This window comes from Macaca nemestrina, chromosome X (genome assembly GCF_043159975.1).
Source record: "Macaca nemestrina isolate mMacNem1 chromosome X, mMacNem.hap1, whole genome shotgun sequence".
Classification (NCBI taxonomy): Eukaryota; Metazoa; Chordata; class Mammalia; order Primates; family Cercopithecidae; genus Macaca; species Macaca nemestrina.
Genome location: NC_092145.1, coordinates 90,427,570 through 90,442,951, shown reverse-complemented (window position 1 = coordinate 90,442,951; position 15,382 = coordinate 90,427,570). Strand labels below are relative to the sequence as shown.

Sequence of the window (15,382 nt, the reverse complement as noted above, 5' to 3'; positions counted from 1 at the left end):
CTACTTAAATTTGAATTTGTTAAAACTAAATAAAGTCATAAATTCAGTTCCTCAGTCTCACTAGCCACATTTTAAGTGCTCAATTTCCACATGTAGTGGTACTGTATTAGACAGTACAGATAGAGAATATTTCCATCATCACAAAAAATTCAAATGGACAGTGCTGATCGAGGGACATAAACATTAAACTACTATCAGTGATGTGTGTGCACTGTGGGACAAACTATGGGGAATGTTTACATTTTATGTTATATATTTCTGAAATGTTTACTTCTTTGATAATATACATGTACTGCTTTTGTAATGAGAAAACAAGTAAATATAATAAACATTTAAAAAAGAGAGAGAAAAAGAAGTAACATAGTATGTTAGAGAATAGCAAGAGGTCCACTACAGTCAAGTTGGGGTGACATTGTGAAAGACTCTGAATGTCAAGCTTATGAGTTCTTATTGGCAATAGAATTGATAACCAATGGAGGATTTTGAGTTTAAAGTGACATGATCAGACATGTTCAAGAAAAATAACTTTAGTAGCAATTTGGTTCCCAAACTAAAGAGTAACTACTAGAGACAAGTAAAGCAGTTAAGAGGTTATTATACTGTGGGCAATGTGTTGTGGCTATCTTAACTAGAGAAGTAGCAGTGGAGACTGGGAAGAAAGGACAGATTTGAGAAACACTTTTGAAGCAGAACACATGGGACTTGGCAATAGCCAGATGGAGGAGAAGAGGTAGAATTCAAGGCTGACTGAGGTTCTCAAGCTTGGGATACTGGATAGGTGGTAATAGAGATAGGGAACACAGAAACACTGTGCAATCCAAGCCTATCTTTTTGGTTCATTCATTTTAATTCAACCAATATTTATAAGGCTGTACTGTCTATCAGATCTCCCTCTTATCCATCCTCACTCTCTTTGGTCTAATAAACTTGGTTTCAGAAAGGGACTATAGATATATGGATGTAGAATCTATGAAAAAGGAACAGAACAAAGAATAGTTAGAATAGTGCGCTTGAAACAACTGACAGGGTCACATAGTGAACATCAATAACAATGAAAAGTGCAGGCAACAGGACTAGGAAAGCAAAAAGCATTAGGGCTTGGATATTTAAGGCAGTTAATTACATACAATCTTCAAACCTTTTAAGCCAGAAGCTATATATAACATTGCCTTCAACTGAGAAAATTATAGCAGATGGATGAAAAGTCATTATCTCCTTTACTTTTAACAAATAATGGGGGTGGGATGAAGAGGGAGAGTTCTCATGTAGAAATACATAAAAACAAAATGTCAAAATGAGAAAATATACACTGAATTTTGTTTTTGTTTTTGTTTTTTGTAAGAAAACAAACCACTTAACAAAGGCTACAGAGCCTAGAGTCCTAGAGATCAGAAAATAAATGGGTCAGCATAAATACAGGGTGACAAAGCCTACCTAGACTGCATTTGGAGGCAGATCTATACAAAGACATTTAAAAAAATAGGTCTTTGTATTCAGAGTTCTGAAAACTCATAGATACGTAAGCTCTGCATTTATTTCACACACACTCTTGTACTTAATACCTTAGTATCAACACAAAAATATATCATAGAATAACTGAGCCAGAGATCAATTATTATCACTTATCGATTAGAGATCACCTAAGAGTTTTTAATGTGAAGTCCAGGGTTCTGTGGACCCTCTGAAATTGAGGTTCATTTTCTGTATGTACCATCATATGTTCATTTTTCCAGTTGGGGAGAGGGTTAATAATATTCCCAAAGAATTCTGTGGCCGCCTGAAAGTTACATCATTAGATTTTAGTTCAACCACCTTGTTTAAAGATGGAGACACTGAGACCCAGAGAAGAAAAGAGACTTGCCCAAGGGCACACAGTGAATTAGTGGCAGAGCTGAATCTAGAAACTAGATTTTCTTTTCAATATTCTTTCCATGGCACACTACTACTTCAACATATCTCATAATTAAAGTCAGTGCAATTTTAAAAGTCCTGATTATTACCTTTGTAATGAAAATTCCAGCATCCATAATAGCTTTAATGTGTCTTAACCACCCTGAGCTCTCCAGGCCGCTAAGAAATTCACTCATTGTTGGAGTTTTCAATTCACAAACTAAGGTAGAAAAGGAAGCAGAGATTGAAATTCACGATCAACTCGATTTATTCATTAAGAAAGGGGAGAAAGTGGATCTCCATATTGTAAGTGAGGAAGCTGAGGCAGAAAGGTTAAATGATTAGTTAGAAACCACACAGTGAGTCAGGGACAGAACTAGGTCTAAAGCCTACCAGATCTCTTAGCCTGGGCCCCTGCTTTATTACGCTGTAGAACCCACTCTCAAGCCCTTAAAATCTCTCAAGAAGAGAGCCAGAAGACTGAATTAGCATCTACAGGAAAACATACCTCCCCTGATTAGAAAACATATTTGATCCCTATCCTAATGCCACCCACTTATGCTACCTCTGAAGGCCCTCAGCATCTGTCTCTACTCCCACATCCCCATCTACTCCCTGTAGCCCTGTTCTGTCAACACGTTGAAAAAAAAAATTACCAGTTAATTTTTATGCACTCTGCAATAATTAGCCAGCAGAGGGAAATCTTTTGCCTTAAAAATCTGTAAAACAAAGTCCTTTTCCATAACATATTCTGGGGCAAAAAAGAAAGGAGTAAGAGACCTAAGGAAGAGGGACATTAATATTTTAAAAGGGATGCAGACTGAGCAGATGAGATCTGGCAAGGGTGATGTAAAGGGGAGGTCATGGCAGACTACACAAGTAAGAAATTGAAGAAAGGGGAGGAAGAACGGGGAGTTCACTAAAGAAGGCAGGTTTTCACTATCTCTGCCTGAAGTGACATAGAACATCATGGAATCTGGGTAGTGGTTTTAGGAGAAATGTTCTACACCCAAGAGTCTTGTCAGGCCCCAATCCCACCTTGCCTCCTTTCTGACCCTAATCATTTTGTAGTCGATAACAGATCACCAAAACTGTCTGATATCAACTTTATTCTTTTGAGGTCTAAATTCAGCTTCATCAGCATAGTGATGAAATCAGACTAAATCCTTATACCAAATTAAATAAGGTAATTTCTTACCTTGAGGATGATAAAATCAACCCCAAATTTATTTAATACTTAGGTTGGTTTGCCTATCCCTGAAAATCAACCTCTGTATTTCTACGGAGAGAAATAATTTTCATACCAACTAGACCAGACCCAGATGAACTTTATCGAATTATGAAAATGAACATCTTACTCCTTTTTCCAGACCAACACTGCTGTAATTCAGTACTGTGTAAGCTAGATTTGTACGACAGTTAAACACCTAACCACTTACTGACTCTGCTCACCTGCTTGCTTTTATATTCCACCTCAAATCAGGCATGCTTTCTGCTTACATAATAATGCAAAGCTATGGCCGCTTGCCTAGCCAAGGTGAAATCCCTGTACCTTCCAAGAGTTTCTGCAGACTGTTCCGCATTACATGGATGTTCTCAATGCCCATGAATCTGAAGCGAATGTTGGCATAGTTGTCTTCATTTTCATATCCCTTCCCAGCTGCTCGGTTGGCCATGGCATTCAACTGCAATAGTGGATAACATAATAGAGCAGATAGGTCAGATGATGAAAGAATGGAGTTCATCAATCTCAATGCCTCATTCTGAACAGTTTAAAATCATAATTCTTTTTAATCCCAATTAAAAAGAAGTTAAATCAGATGAGATACATTCTGGAATGGAGAGAATTTCACTAGTTTTTACATCAGGTACTTTTAGTAACAGACTCATATAGGGGAAAAATAGGGAGACATAGTGTTTTGTTTCATTATGAAAACCTTTCTTAAGAGATAAAGGATATAGCAGCTATGAGGATATCTGATCTAAAAAACTGAAATAATAATTTTGAGCTGCCTACCACAAATGTTTTCTCAGCTGAAAGGGTTTTATACTGAGAAACATGCAAAAGTTCAAAAATATTTACAACTGAGAAGCTCTAGAAAGAAGCTTAAGAGCTTTAGGATGAATTAATTGTATTTATTTTTTAAGAGACAGAGTCTCACCTGTCATTAAGGCTGGAGTGCAGCAGCACAATCACAGAGTTCCCTCCAGCCTCGAACTCCTGGGCTCAAGCAATCCTTTTGCCTCAGCCTCCTGAACAGCTAAGACTACAGGCGTGCACTACCATGCTGGGCTAATTTTTTTTACAATTTTTTTTTTTGTAAAGATGCAGTCTTGCTGTTCCCCATGCTAGCCTTGAACTTCTGGACTCATGTAATTCTCTTGCCTTGGCCTCCCAAAGTGCTGGGATTATAGGCATAAACCACCACAAAAGCCCAATTAGTTTTAAATAGCTGTTCTAGAAAAATGTCTAAAATGTGACTGCATGAGATAAATGACTTTTACTCACTGACAAAATTGAAATGGAGACACCACCAATTGTTTTAACACTATGTTCAGCTTGTGGTAATCAGAAAATATCTAGGTCATATGAAGAATGCTGGGTGAGGTAGGGAGTAAATGAGACTTGCGGAGATATGAATAGACTAACTAGAAGGAAGCCAAGAGACTGTCTATGATAATGACCATCTTACTAATTAAGTGATTTTCTATTTTCTGGGCCTATTTTCTCATCTCCCAATATGGTGCATTTCAGAAGGCAGGAGAAGCATGTATGTGGACAGGGTATAATTTTTGTATTAAAAGAATACAAAAATCTCAAAGCACAAACTATTCAAGTTAAAACATGCAGAGGGAAAAAAGTCAGTGTGCTAAACATATTCTGTTTACAATGCAAGACATCTGTTAAAAGGGGAAATGTGATGGTAATTTTGATCTTTTATCACATTGATAGTGTTACTGAGCTTTCATTAAATTAATGACAAATGTCAAAGGAACACCTGTGGAAGCATAAGCAATAGTCACCTAGTAGCAAGGATGTTTATGAGTGATGCCTCAGCAAAAATAACAGTAATAATAATAATTACAGTAGTCACTACCCAGGTCTGGGTAGGCCACCTAATGCAGATAACGAGTTACCTCATACCAGTATTCACTCTTTAAAAATATGTCTGGCAGATCTGAGTAACAGATACCTATTTAATATTCAGGTGGCAAACTGAGAGGAAAATGGAACCTGTTAAAAGGGGCTTTTTGGTGTTGGATTTGAACAAAAGGCAAGAACCCTTTTGTTTCTTCAAAAGCCTGCTGTAGTTCTCTTTACTATTTTAAGATTATTTAATCTTTAAAGATACAGACGCGATTAAACTCTTTCCAATTGCAGAATGTCAGATGTAATATTTATTGTAATGTAATATTTACTGAGCTCCTACTATGCGTGACACTGTGCTAAATCCTTTATGTACATTATCTCATTTAATCCTCATTACAGCCTCTCAAAGTGGGTACTAATATTATCCCCAAAAGAAAACAGGCTCAGAGAGATGAACCAATTTGCCCAAGATGATATGAATAAAGGTTGAAAGCAGGATTTGACCACAGGTTTGACTGACTCCTAGAACAAAATTTTGTCAGTATAATATAGTTCCTACTAAAAGTACAGATCTAGCCATCCAGAAGAGAGGGAATGCCAGATATTTCTAGGCCTGTCTCAATTTGCTCAAATTGGAGAGAGGAAAATGGAACATAAAAGGGGCTTTTGGGTGTTAGATTTGAACAAAAGGCACCAACTGTTTTGTTCCTTCAAAGCTTGGTATATTTCTCTTTACTATTTTAAGATTATTTAATGTTTAAAGATACAGACGCGATCAAACTCTTTACAATCGCGGAATTTCAGATGTGGTTATGGTTGAAACAAGACAGCAAGCTTCTGAGAAACTGAAGGATGGACCTGAGCAGAAAGGGAAATTATTTTCTCTCCTGAGCTCAGTCAGTCCTAGGTAGCTCTGGAGAATAGCCACTGAGGGATCACAAAGATGGGGCAGAAAGCTGTCTAAGGCAACTATCTGGTTTCATGCACATCCAACTGCTCAACTCTTAAGTCACCACCATCTGGCTTAGGCTTAGATGAAAATCACCAATTTAGTAATCACTAGAATCAGCAATGAAACCTTTTAGTCAGCCACACTTTACATACCAAATTATAAGCAAAATCATTTTTTTCTGGGGCTGTTTGTAAAAAGGACAACATTTAAGAATAGGGAATCTATTCTTTGTGGGACACAATGAGTTCTTCTACAGCCCATATAGAGCTAGACTAAACGCTGAAGGTTAAGGAATTAATGCAGAGAGGAGTGTAAGCTGATACTTAGGTTAATATGAGGACACCCTATTCAGCAATGTTCATATTTGAAAGAGACAAAGCCTGAGAAAACACATTGCAACAAATCATGCAGTATTAAATTATTGGAAAGATCAAAGGATTTGACTAGGTCTATCCATGTCCACTGCCAAAATCCATGGCAAATTTATGAACTTGGTCTTTTTTATTCTCTGGGACCAAGATTTAAACTGCACTGTAGTAAACTGGAAAAAATTTAACCAGCTAACAGTGCTAGATGCTAAAAAAGAATTACTGCCACATGAGCTAAAGATTTTTTGTTAATCGTATAGCAGTAAAATTTGTGAACCCTGGTGCTTTGGGAGAACCAAAGTATTATTAAACTACTGTGACCTAACACATTTACAGAAAAAAAATACGCTGGTTGTAGTAAGTTTCCAATGTCTAAGTTGAAGCTCTTTCTCGGACAGTAAATTTGGACCCCAGAATGGGAATACTGAAAATTCTGGTTAAGGAATAGACTTGGTAAAAAAGATGAGGGATGCTAATAAGCCTTCTATGCAGGACGTCACACTGAGGTGGCAAAGCCAGGTTGTTCGAATTACCCTCTCATAACCTCACTTGTCAGTGACCACCTTATAAAAGGAGCCCCAAATGACGTCACACTGCGGTGGCAAAGCCAGGTTGTTCGAATTACCCTCTCATAACCTCACTTGTCAGTGACCACCTTATAAAAGGAGCCCCAAATGATTTTACACAATGTCCGAAGTAATAAACACACATACACAAACCTAACTTCCCCAATAACACTGCATGTCTCAATATATGAGGATGAAGACTGCAAGAGGCAGAAATATCAAAGACATCACTGACAAATAGATACCTTTGGTCTTGTGTCTACAACATACATAAACTGGCTCCCTGGGTTTGTTTGGCTAATGGCCTCCAACAAGAGCTCATCATCTACACAGCGAGTGTAAAATCCAGAGAGAGGCTGGCTACAGCGGCAAATGGCAGCCTGTAAGGAAAAAGTGTGTCAGTTGAGTGATTATATACACAAATGGTCAAAAATCTTCCTTGACCCTGGCCAGGTTCCATGAGTAGAGGGAGAGGCTAAGCCAACTTAAGATAGTGTCCAAAGCAAAGAGAAATGTGACTCTAAAGTCATTCTCCACTGACATTGCGCTTAACCTCCTGCCTACTCTGGGCATGTGGCTCTAATTACCAACCCAGTCTTGGCAAATCAGACTACAGAAAAAAAAAAAAAAAGAAAGAAAGAAAGAAAATCACATCGTTGAGTATTTCCTTAGTGAAATTCTATTCTCGATACATAATGGGCTATTTTTCTGAAACTGCCTCACTTTTTACAGTCCCAGTGATATTGCCCACATAAACCATAAGCTTGCAGAGGCAGCAGAATTCAAGATAGAGCAAAGATCTACAGCGTCTTAAGAGAACAGGGTTCACTAGTTTCAGAAGTTAATGCCAAATCAGAAGGGTGGTTTATTTCAAGCCACTTTAACACAAAACCAACGTAACTATTTAACATGAATGTCTGGTAATGATTAGTTAATGAAATTGATTACACTTTGATGTGGTTTTTAAGGGGTCGACTCACTTCAATAGTATGACACCCAATTGCATTACTATACTCTTTAGCACTTGAATGGCTGCCCACTTGACAACTTGCCTATTTGTCTAACCCCAGATCTCAGAGTGATTACAAGAGGTGATAAATATTATCACTTCCTACATAAGTAAGGGGACTGAAACACAGAGAAGTCAAGTGCTTTCTTACTACTACCTGAAATTACATGAAAAGCAGTAAGAAAGTATCAAGGATATCTGTATTCTACCGGGAGGCCACAGTCCCAAAAAATCCTGTATACAACTAATTTCCGGTCATTTCACAACTTTCCACCAAGCTGGATCCCATAGAAAAGGAAAAAAAAAAACCAAATAAACACACTAAAATGCCACTTAATACCTGCATAACATTTTACAATTTACAATTTACAAGGTACACATATATTATTCCCTCCTGAGATCCTCTCAAAAAACTTCAGAAGTATGAAAGTCCAGAGAAGTTAAGGAACTTGCTTGAGGTCACACAGCTACTAAGTGGCAGCATGAAACTTAAAACAGGTCTTCCAGAGCCAAGTATAATTCTCATTAGAGAAATTTGCTTAACTCACATTGTTCTCTTTGTAGAGGTAGCAGAGCACAGGGACACGTTCTTTACTTCTGAACTTTGAACTTCCAACCACCGTTCCCAAGGTAACAGATTTAGGAACCACTATTTCAGGAGGGTAGGTGCTGCATATCTAAAAGAAAATAAACACAATATATATAAATATATATTTATATATAACTCTCTCTTTGGAAATACGTATTTTGGTAACCACTAAAAGCTGATAAACTTGAGAAAATATGTCAGTCTTTTCATAGAGTAAGTCATACCTAAAATGCAACAGCTCTACCCCCAGACTAGTGTTTTAAAGGCCATCCAGATATGAATACTAGGAATCTAGTAGGCAGTTTATGAAAGAGTACATCATATTTTCTCCTCCTTCACCTGTCTGCTTCATATTTGCATCTGTTCATATTAATTTACTTGTTTACAGTTATTGTTTTTGCTCTGATGGGCACAGGCAGGAATTTCAAGATGGGGTTTTATATGTGTTTCTATGAATTTGTTATTCTAATTCTAAAAGTACATTTTGTTTTTATATGTCTCAATCCCTTCCTTTCTAGAAAATAACAGCATACTTGGAAAAGCTTTTATACCAAGGATATTTTCATTTCTATTTCTGAGGAATAGATGATTAAATACCAGCTAGCTAATGCTTGAGTGATTGCGAATTACAGCCTGTTGCTAGCAAGGGAAAAAGTTATATATGTAAACTGCATACTAGGTTCCTAGTATTCATATCTGAATGGCCTTTAAACCACTAGTCTAGGGGTTGGAGGTGTTGACATTTTAGGTGTGACTTACTCTATGAAAAGACTGATATATTTTCTCAAGTTTATCAGCTTTTAGTGGTTACCAAAATACATATTTCCAAAGAGACAGTGACAAAATATTATAACACCACAGACCTGACATTGCAAAATTAATTCTAATCACTCCCCTAAGTAAAGAACACCCCTAAACATTTAACAACACATGAAACAAATATAAACTGAACTGGCAAAAATAAAAAAAAAAGTTAAAGGTAGATAAGATCAAGAATGCTCTATGTAACTCATTAAAGTCAATGTCCCCAGAATACAGACCATTTAAAAATGTTTTCTACCCACCCCCTTACCCGGACTTAAACTTTGGAGAAGACAGTCATACAAAGAAAAATAAATGGAGCTCCCCGTTCAGCTTAGAAGGTTATACACATCAAAAAGACCAACAAGAATATTTCAGACCTTCTTTGGAAGACTCAGACACACATTTGAGGTGGACAGATTTTACTTCCAATCTCTACTCATTCCTCTCAAGCATGACCCTAACAAGTCACCTCACAGATGACCCTGCGAAGTCACAGCTCATCAATCCCCATACCTAGTAGACATTCAAAGCTATGTTACCAGAAAGTCATTGCAATTACAGTCTTACTATGATAGTAAAAACACTGTTAAAGATGAACAATTCAGGGATATCACTTAAACACCAACGACTCTCTCTGCAGAAAAATTATCCTAGCAGGCCTGATTGCTACCTGTATTAGTCAGGGTTCTCTAGAGGGAGAGAATTAATAGGATATATGTATATATGAAAGGGAGTTTATTAAGGAGAATTGACTCACACGATCAAAAGGTAAAGTCCCACGGTAGGCCGTCAGAAAGTTGAGGAGCAAGAAAACCAGTAGTGGATCAGTCCGAGACCCAAAACCTCTAAAGTAGGGAAGCCGACAGAGCAGCCTTCAGTCTGTGGCAGAAGGCCTGAGAGCCCCTGGCAAACCACTAGTGTAAGTCCAACAATCCAAAAGCCGAAGTACTTGAAGTCTGATATTCACGGGCAGGAGGAATTTAGCATGGGAGAAAGATGAAGACCGGAAGATTCAGCAAGTCTGCTCATTCCACCTTCTTCTGCCTGCTTTTTCTAGCTGCACTGGCAGCTGAGGGAATGGTGCCCACCCAGATTAAGGGTGGGTCTGCCTCGCCCAGTCCACTGACTCAAAGGTTAATCTCCCCTCTAGTAACACCCTCATAGACACACCCAGAAACAATACTTTGCATACTTCAATCCAATCAAATTGACAATATTAACCATCAGACTACCCTTAGAAAGGCCTACTTGCATTGTGTTTAAAACTGTTTGTACAATGTGGCTTATTCTGAATACCTGCTTTCCTTCTGGACATCTGGACTTCTGGCATACACTAGGCAGAACTTGCCTATGTGGGCAGGTCCCAATAGAAGCCCTGAGCACTTTGCCTCTAATGAGCATCCTGGTAGATAACATTTCATAAGTGTTGTCACAATTTCTGCTGGAGGAATTCAGTGTGTCCTATGTCACTCTGCTGAGAGAGGACTCTGGAAGCTTGTTCCAGTTTTGTTGACTTTCTCCCCTGAACCTTTTCCCTTTGCCGATTTTTGCTTTGTATCCTTTCACTGTAATAAATCACAGTCATAAGTATGACTATACGCCGAGTCCTATGAATTTTCCTAGTAAATCACAAAACCTGAGGAACGGTCTTTGGGACCTCCAACACATTCCCAGATGTCCATATTTGGCCCAGAGCTCTTTCTTGAGATCCAGACCCAAATGTTTGAAATCAAATACTTGATATCTGTTTAATCACCTTGAAATCAAGTGTAAAATTGAAGATAACATCTGTCCCTCTTCTTGTGGTCCTTATCTTTGTTAACATCACCACTACTCATTGGTCATCAAAGCCAGAAACCAGGAAAGCTGGGATGCATATTAAATTCCTCCACTTTTCTAGTCACATTTGATCTGTCACCAGTTGCTTTCAATTCTACCACCTAAATATCTTTCAAAACCATCTCCTTCTCTCCATATGCAGCCATTGCCTTAGTTCAGGTTCTCATAACTTCACATATCATTCTCCTGCATTCTTAGCTCCAGCAAACAAATTCTCCACACTAATAACAGTTATCTTTCTAAAACACAAATATACATATGTTCCTTTTAAGCGTAAATACTCTTGTGACTCACAACTGTCTTCATGATAAAGTTCAAATTCCTTAATTTGGCCATGAAGCCCTTTATGATATGGTTTCACTTCCTGACCTCCTTCCTTCTCCCCCTGTATAAATTAGGAGAGAAACTCAGAAATAATCCACACATTTACAGTTCACTCATTTTCAACAAAGGCACCAAGAACACATATTTGGGGGAAAGGAGTCTCTTCAATAAATGGTTCTGGGAAAATTGGACATCCATACGCAGAGAAACACTTCAGGATATTGGTCTGGGCAAAGACTTCTCGAGTAAGACCTCAAAAGCATATGCAACCAACCAAAGCAAAAATGGACAAGTGGGATAACACTGAGCTAGAAATCTCCATGGCAAAGGAAACAACCAACAAAGTGAAAAGATAACCCACAGAATAGGAGAAAATATTTGCAGATTACCCATCTGACAAGGGATTAATAACCAGAAAATATAAGGAGCCCAAGCAACTCAAAAGAATGAAAACAAATAATCCAATTAAATATGGAGAAAGTATCTGAATAGACATTTCTCAAAAGAGGACATACAAATGACCAACAAGTATATGAAAAAACATTCAACATCAATAATCATCATAAAGATGAAAACCAAAACTACAATAAGTTATCATTTCACCTGTTAAAATGGCTTTTATCAAAAAGGCAATAATGGATACTGGTGAGGATATGGAGAAAATGAAATCTTCATACACAATTGGTAGGAAGGTAAATCATATAGCCACTACTGGCCAGGCGTGGTGGTTCACACCTATAATCTCAGCACTTTGAGAGGCCAAGGAGGGAGGATCGCTTGAGCCCAAAAGTTCAAAACCCCCATCTCTACAAAAAATGAAACAAATTCGCCAGGCATGGGGGTGGATGCTTGTGGTCCTGGCTACATGGGAGGGTGAGATGCGAGGACCACTTGAGCCCAGAGATTGAGGCTACAGTGAGCTATGATCATGCCACTACACTCTACCCTGGGCAACAGAGTGAGGCCTTGTCTCAAAAAGAAAGAAAAGAAAACTGTGGTATATATGCACAATGGACTATTACTCAGCCACAAAAAAATGTAATCCTGTCATTTGCAACAACATGGATGGAACTGGGGGACATTATATTAAGTGAAATTAACAAAGCATAGAAAGACAAATATTGCATAACCTCACTCACATATTGTACGAGCAAAAAAATAAAAATGAACACATGGATAGATGATGGTTACCAAAGGTTGGTAAGGGTAGTGGAGTGGGGTGATAAAAAGAGGATCCTCAATGGGTACAAAAATACAGTTAGATAGAAGGAATAAGATCTAGTATTCAGCAGCAAAACAGGACAACTACAGATAATAATAATAAAATAACTGAAAATGGAATTGGAATGTTCCTAACACAAATAAATGATAAATGCTTGTGGTGATGGATACCCCAGTTACCCTGATCTGATCATTACATATTGTATGCCTATATAAAAACATCACGTGTACCCTATAAATATGTACAACTATTATATATCCATAACAATTAAAAATAAAAAATGTTAAAAGTAAATTAGCCTTCACAAGGCTACTCCGCAAAGCATCAGGCTGTTTCTGGCTTCCTAGGTTGATTTTCATGCCCTGCACCTATGCTCACATAGCACCCTATGCTTTAGGCCATGAGATCTCTTACTCAGTCCCTATTGCACAGTAGGTACTCAATAAATGTTTGTTGAATGGCTGAATGTTGAATGGAAAGGAGAGAAGGATTATGAATCATTTCTCTCTTTTTTCAAAATCTTGTTTCCTGATATTCTGCCATTTTAATTGAATGCACCAAAAGGCAAACAACAAGGACAAAATTACCTCATAGTTTCTGTTGGCATCTGTTATGGTCCAGTATCTGTTGGGTATTCCCATACGCCCAAAGTCTGATATTGCTTCAATCAGTTTCCATCCACTTTCCCTCATCTCTTTTGAGGATTTGGGATTATAAGAAAAAGCATAAAGGTCTTCAGGTAATGCTGGAGAAGAGAGATAGGCATGGAAAACAAAATGATGAATGAAACCTAAAAATCATCAAACAATGCAAATAAACGCTAGATTTCCTTTTCCCAAAGGGAATGTTTGTCAAACAGTCCCAGAAAAAGACTGTGATGCGTGCAAGTTTGCCTTTATGTAAGGAATAAAAACTGGAATACTGTTTGGGTTCTTTTAAAAAATGTTTTAATTTTTTGTGGTATCAATACAAAGTGGGATCTTTCTGCCTGGCTTCCTATAAAAAAAAGAATGCTGGATAATTGACTGAACTGAGGCTTCAGGGTTTCACATGTTAGGAAAAGAGTCCTTACCAAAAGTTTTTAACTGGGCTCCCATGTCCTAACAGTACTGCTTATTGTAACATGTTGCACACATCTTCAACAATGTTTTTGCATTCTACTTGTCAGGCCAACAGCAACTTCTGACTTATAAATGGCCACTTCCTCTCTTTTCTCTGTCAGTCCTGCTTCCTCCCTTCACAAGACACAGCATCCAATCAAATAACTCATTTGACCAATTTATGTGGCAACAACTTCTCCAGAGATGAATGGAGCCTATCAGAGACTTGTAAAATGCTGGGTCATCCAGCAGGTAACTTTATCCATAAAAATCAGCAAATATTGAGGAATTATTTTGGGGGAAGAGGGGAAAAATAGGGGAGAAAGTGTAAGAGCATGATTAAAATCAAAGACTAAAATCAGAGGAAGCTGACGGTTAATTGCCAGGGGTGGGGGATGGGGAATGAAAGGGTGAAGCTGGAGGAAGCATTAAGTCCTACATTAATGAGGACTTTGATGAACTGCCTTAGTCTTCTAGATGGAATTAAAAGTAGGGGTGGACATCGTGGGCCAAACAAAAAGTCTGCAGGACAACAGGAAACAAATTTTGTTCCACAGCAGTCTTCCTTCCTGAACTGAGGAAACATTCACAAGTTGATACTTAAAAGGAGGGAGGGAGAGAGAAGAAAATATCTACTAAACATCTACTATATACTAATACATGAAGGTATTCAAGGCTCAAAACAACCCCCATTGGAGAGCTTTTACTCTCCTTACTTTTACAGGTAAAGAAAATGAGTTCAGAGGTTATATAACTTGTCCAAATATAATGGAGCTAATAAGGGGTAGAGTCCAGATCCAAACACTCCTCTGACTCCATAGCCCTGATCTTTCCATTATGCCATTTTGGAAAAACATTAAAATGGTTTTAGATAAAAATACTATCACAACCACCTGGCTGAGAAAGCTTGAGCAGTGAAATATAAACCTCATGGCACACAAGGTCAGAGTCTAAAACAAAGTGGGCCACCCGGAAATTCTTGCAGCGGAGGGTCAGGGGACAGCCCAGGCTAGTGATGGGTAACTTCTCCACGGTGGCAATGTGATGGAGTGCAATCTGAAAAACATAAAAGAAGCAGCGTATACATACAGATGTGCAATATCTCTATCACCAGTATTCCTGACTCTCCGTAATGGTAACAGCATGACCAGATCTGTAGGCTACATCTATAGCCTACAACCATTCTTTGTAAGACACAACTGGGGTTCTCTCAAATAGAACTAAAGCATAATAGTGGTAAAGCAACAAGAAGCAGACTGCAGTGTTAGAAAACTTCTCTCTCCTTAAGGATACAAGATTACCAAGTCGTGGGACAATTTTGGTGGATCAGCTCAGAATAGATGACTTTTAGCATGCTGTGAGAGAGTTCACAATCACAGAATAATTGTTACAGAGGAAAATAAGAATTTCTTTTCTTATATCAAATTACTAATTAAGATAGTTATTAATAGCTGGTATTGTGCTTTATTATAAACAAATTAGTCCATGACCATTAGCTATTTAAGAAGAGCCATTTGACGTGTAATCATCCTATTTCAGGAATGAAAAAAAACAAAGCTCTGAGAAGTGAATTCCTCTTCAGATATCATATAGCCAAGAAGTGGCACAAACAGAATTTGAACCATAGC

At 37.9% G+C, this 15,382-nt stretch overlaps 1 protein-coding gene across 4 annotated transcripts in view; it reads right to left on the bottom strand.

The window, feature by feature from the left end:
* Positions 1-15,382, bottom strand: part of LOC105476709 (myotubularin related protein 8) — a 116,575-nt gene that overhangs the window by 65,946 nt on the left and 35,247 nt on the right. For 2 of the 4 annotated variants that reach the window (XM_011732889.3, XM_011732892.3), the window contains exons 3-8: positions 14,645-14,810; positions 13,242-13,399; positions 8,425-8,553; positions 7,113-7,247; positions 3,443-3,575; positions 2,001-2,110 (exon numbers count right to left, since the gene is read on the bottom strand). In XM_011732889.3, the coding sequence (XP_011731191.2) occupies positions 2,001-2,110; positions 3,443-3,575; positions 7,113-7,247; positions 8,425-8,553; positions 13,242-13,399; positions 14,645-14,810 (831 nt within the window). The remainder of the gene's footprint in view (positions 1-2,000; positions 2,111-3,442; positions 3,576-7,112; positions 7,248-8,424; positions 8,554-13,241; positions 13,400-14,644; positions 14,811-15,382) is intronic. The other 2 variants (XM_011732891.3, XM_024791229.2) reach the window with 2 other exon arrangements.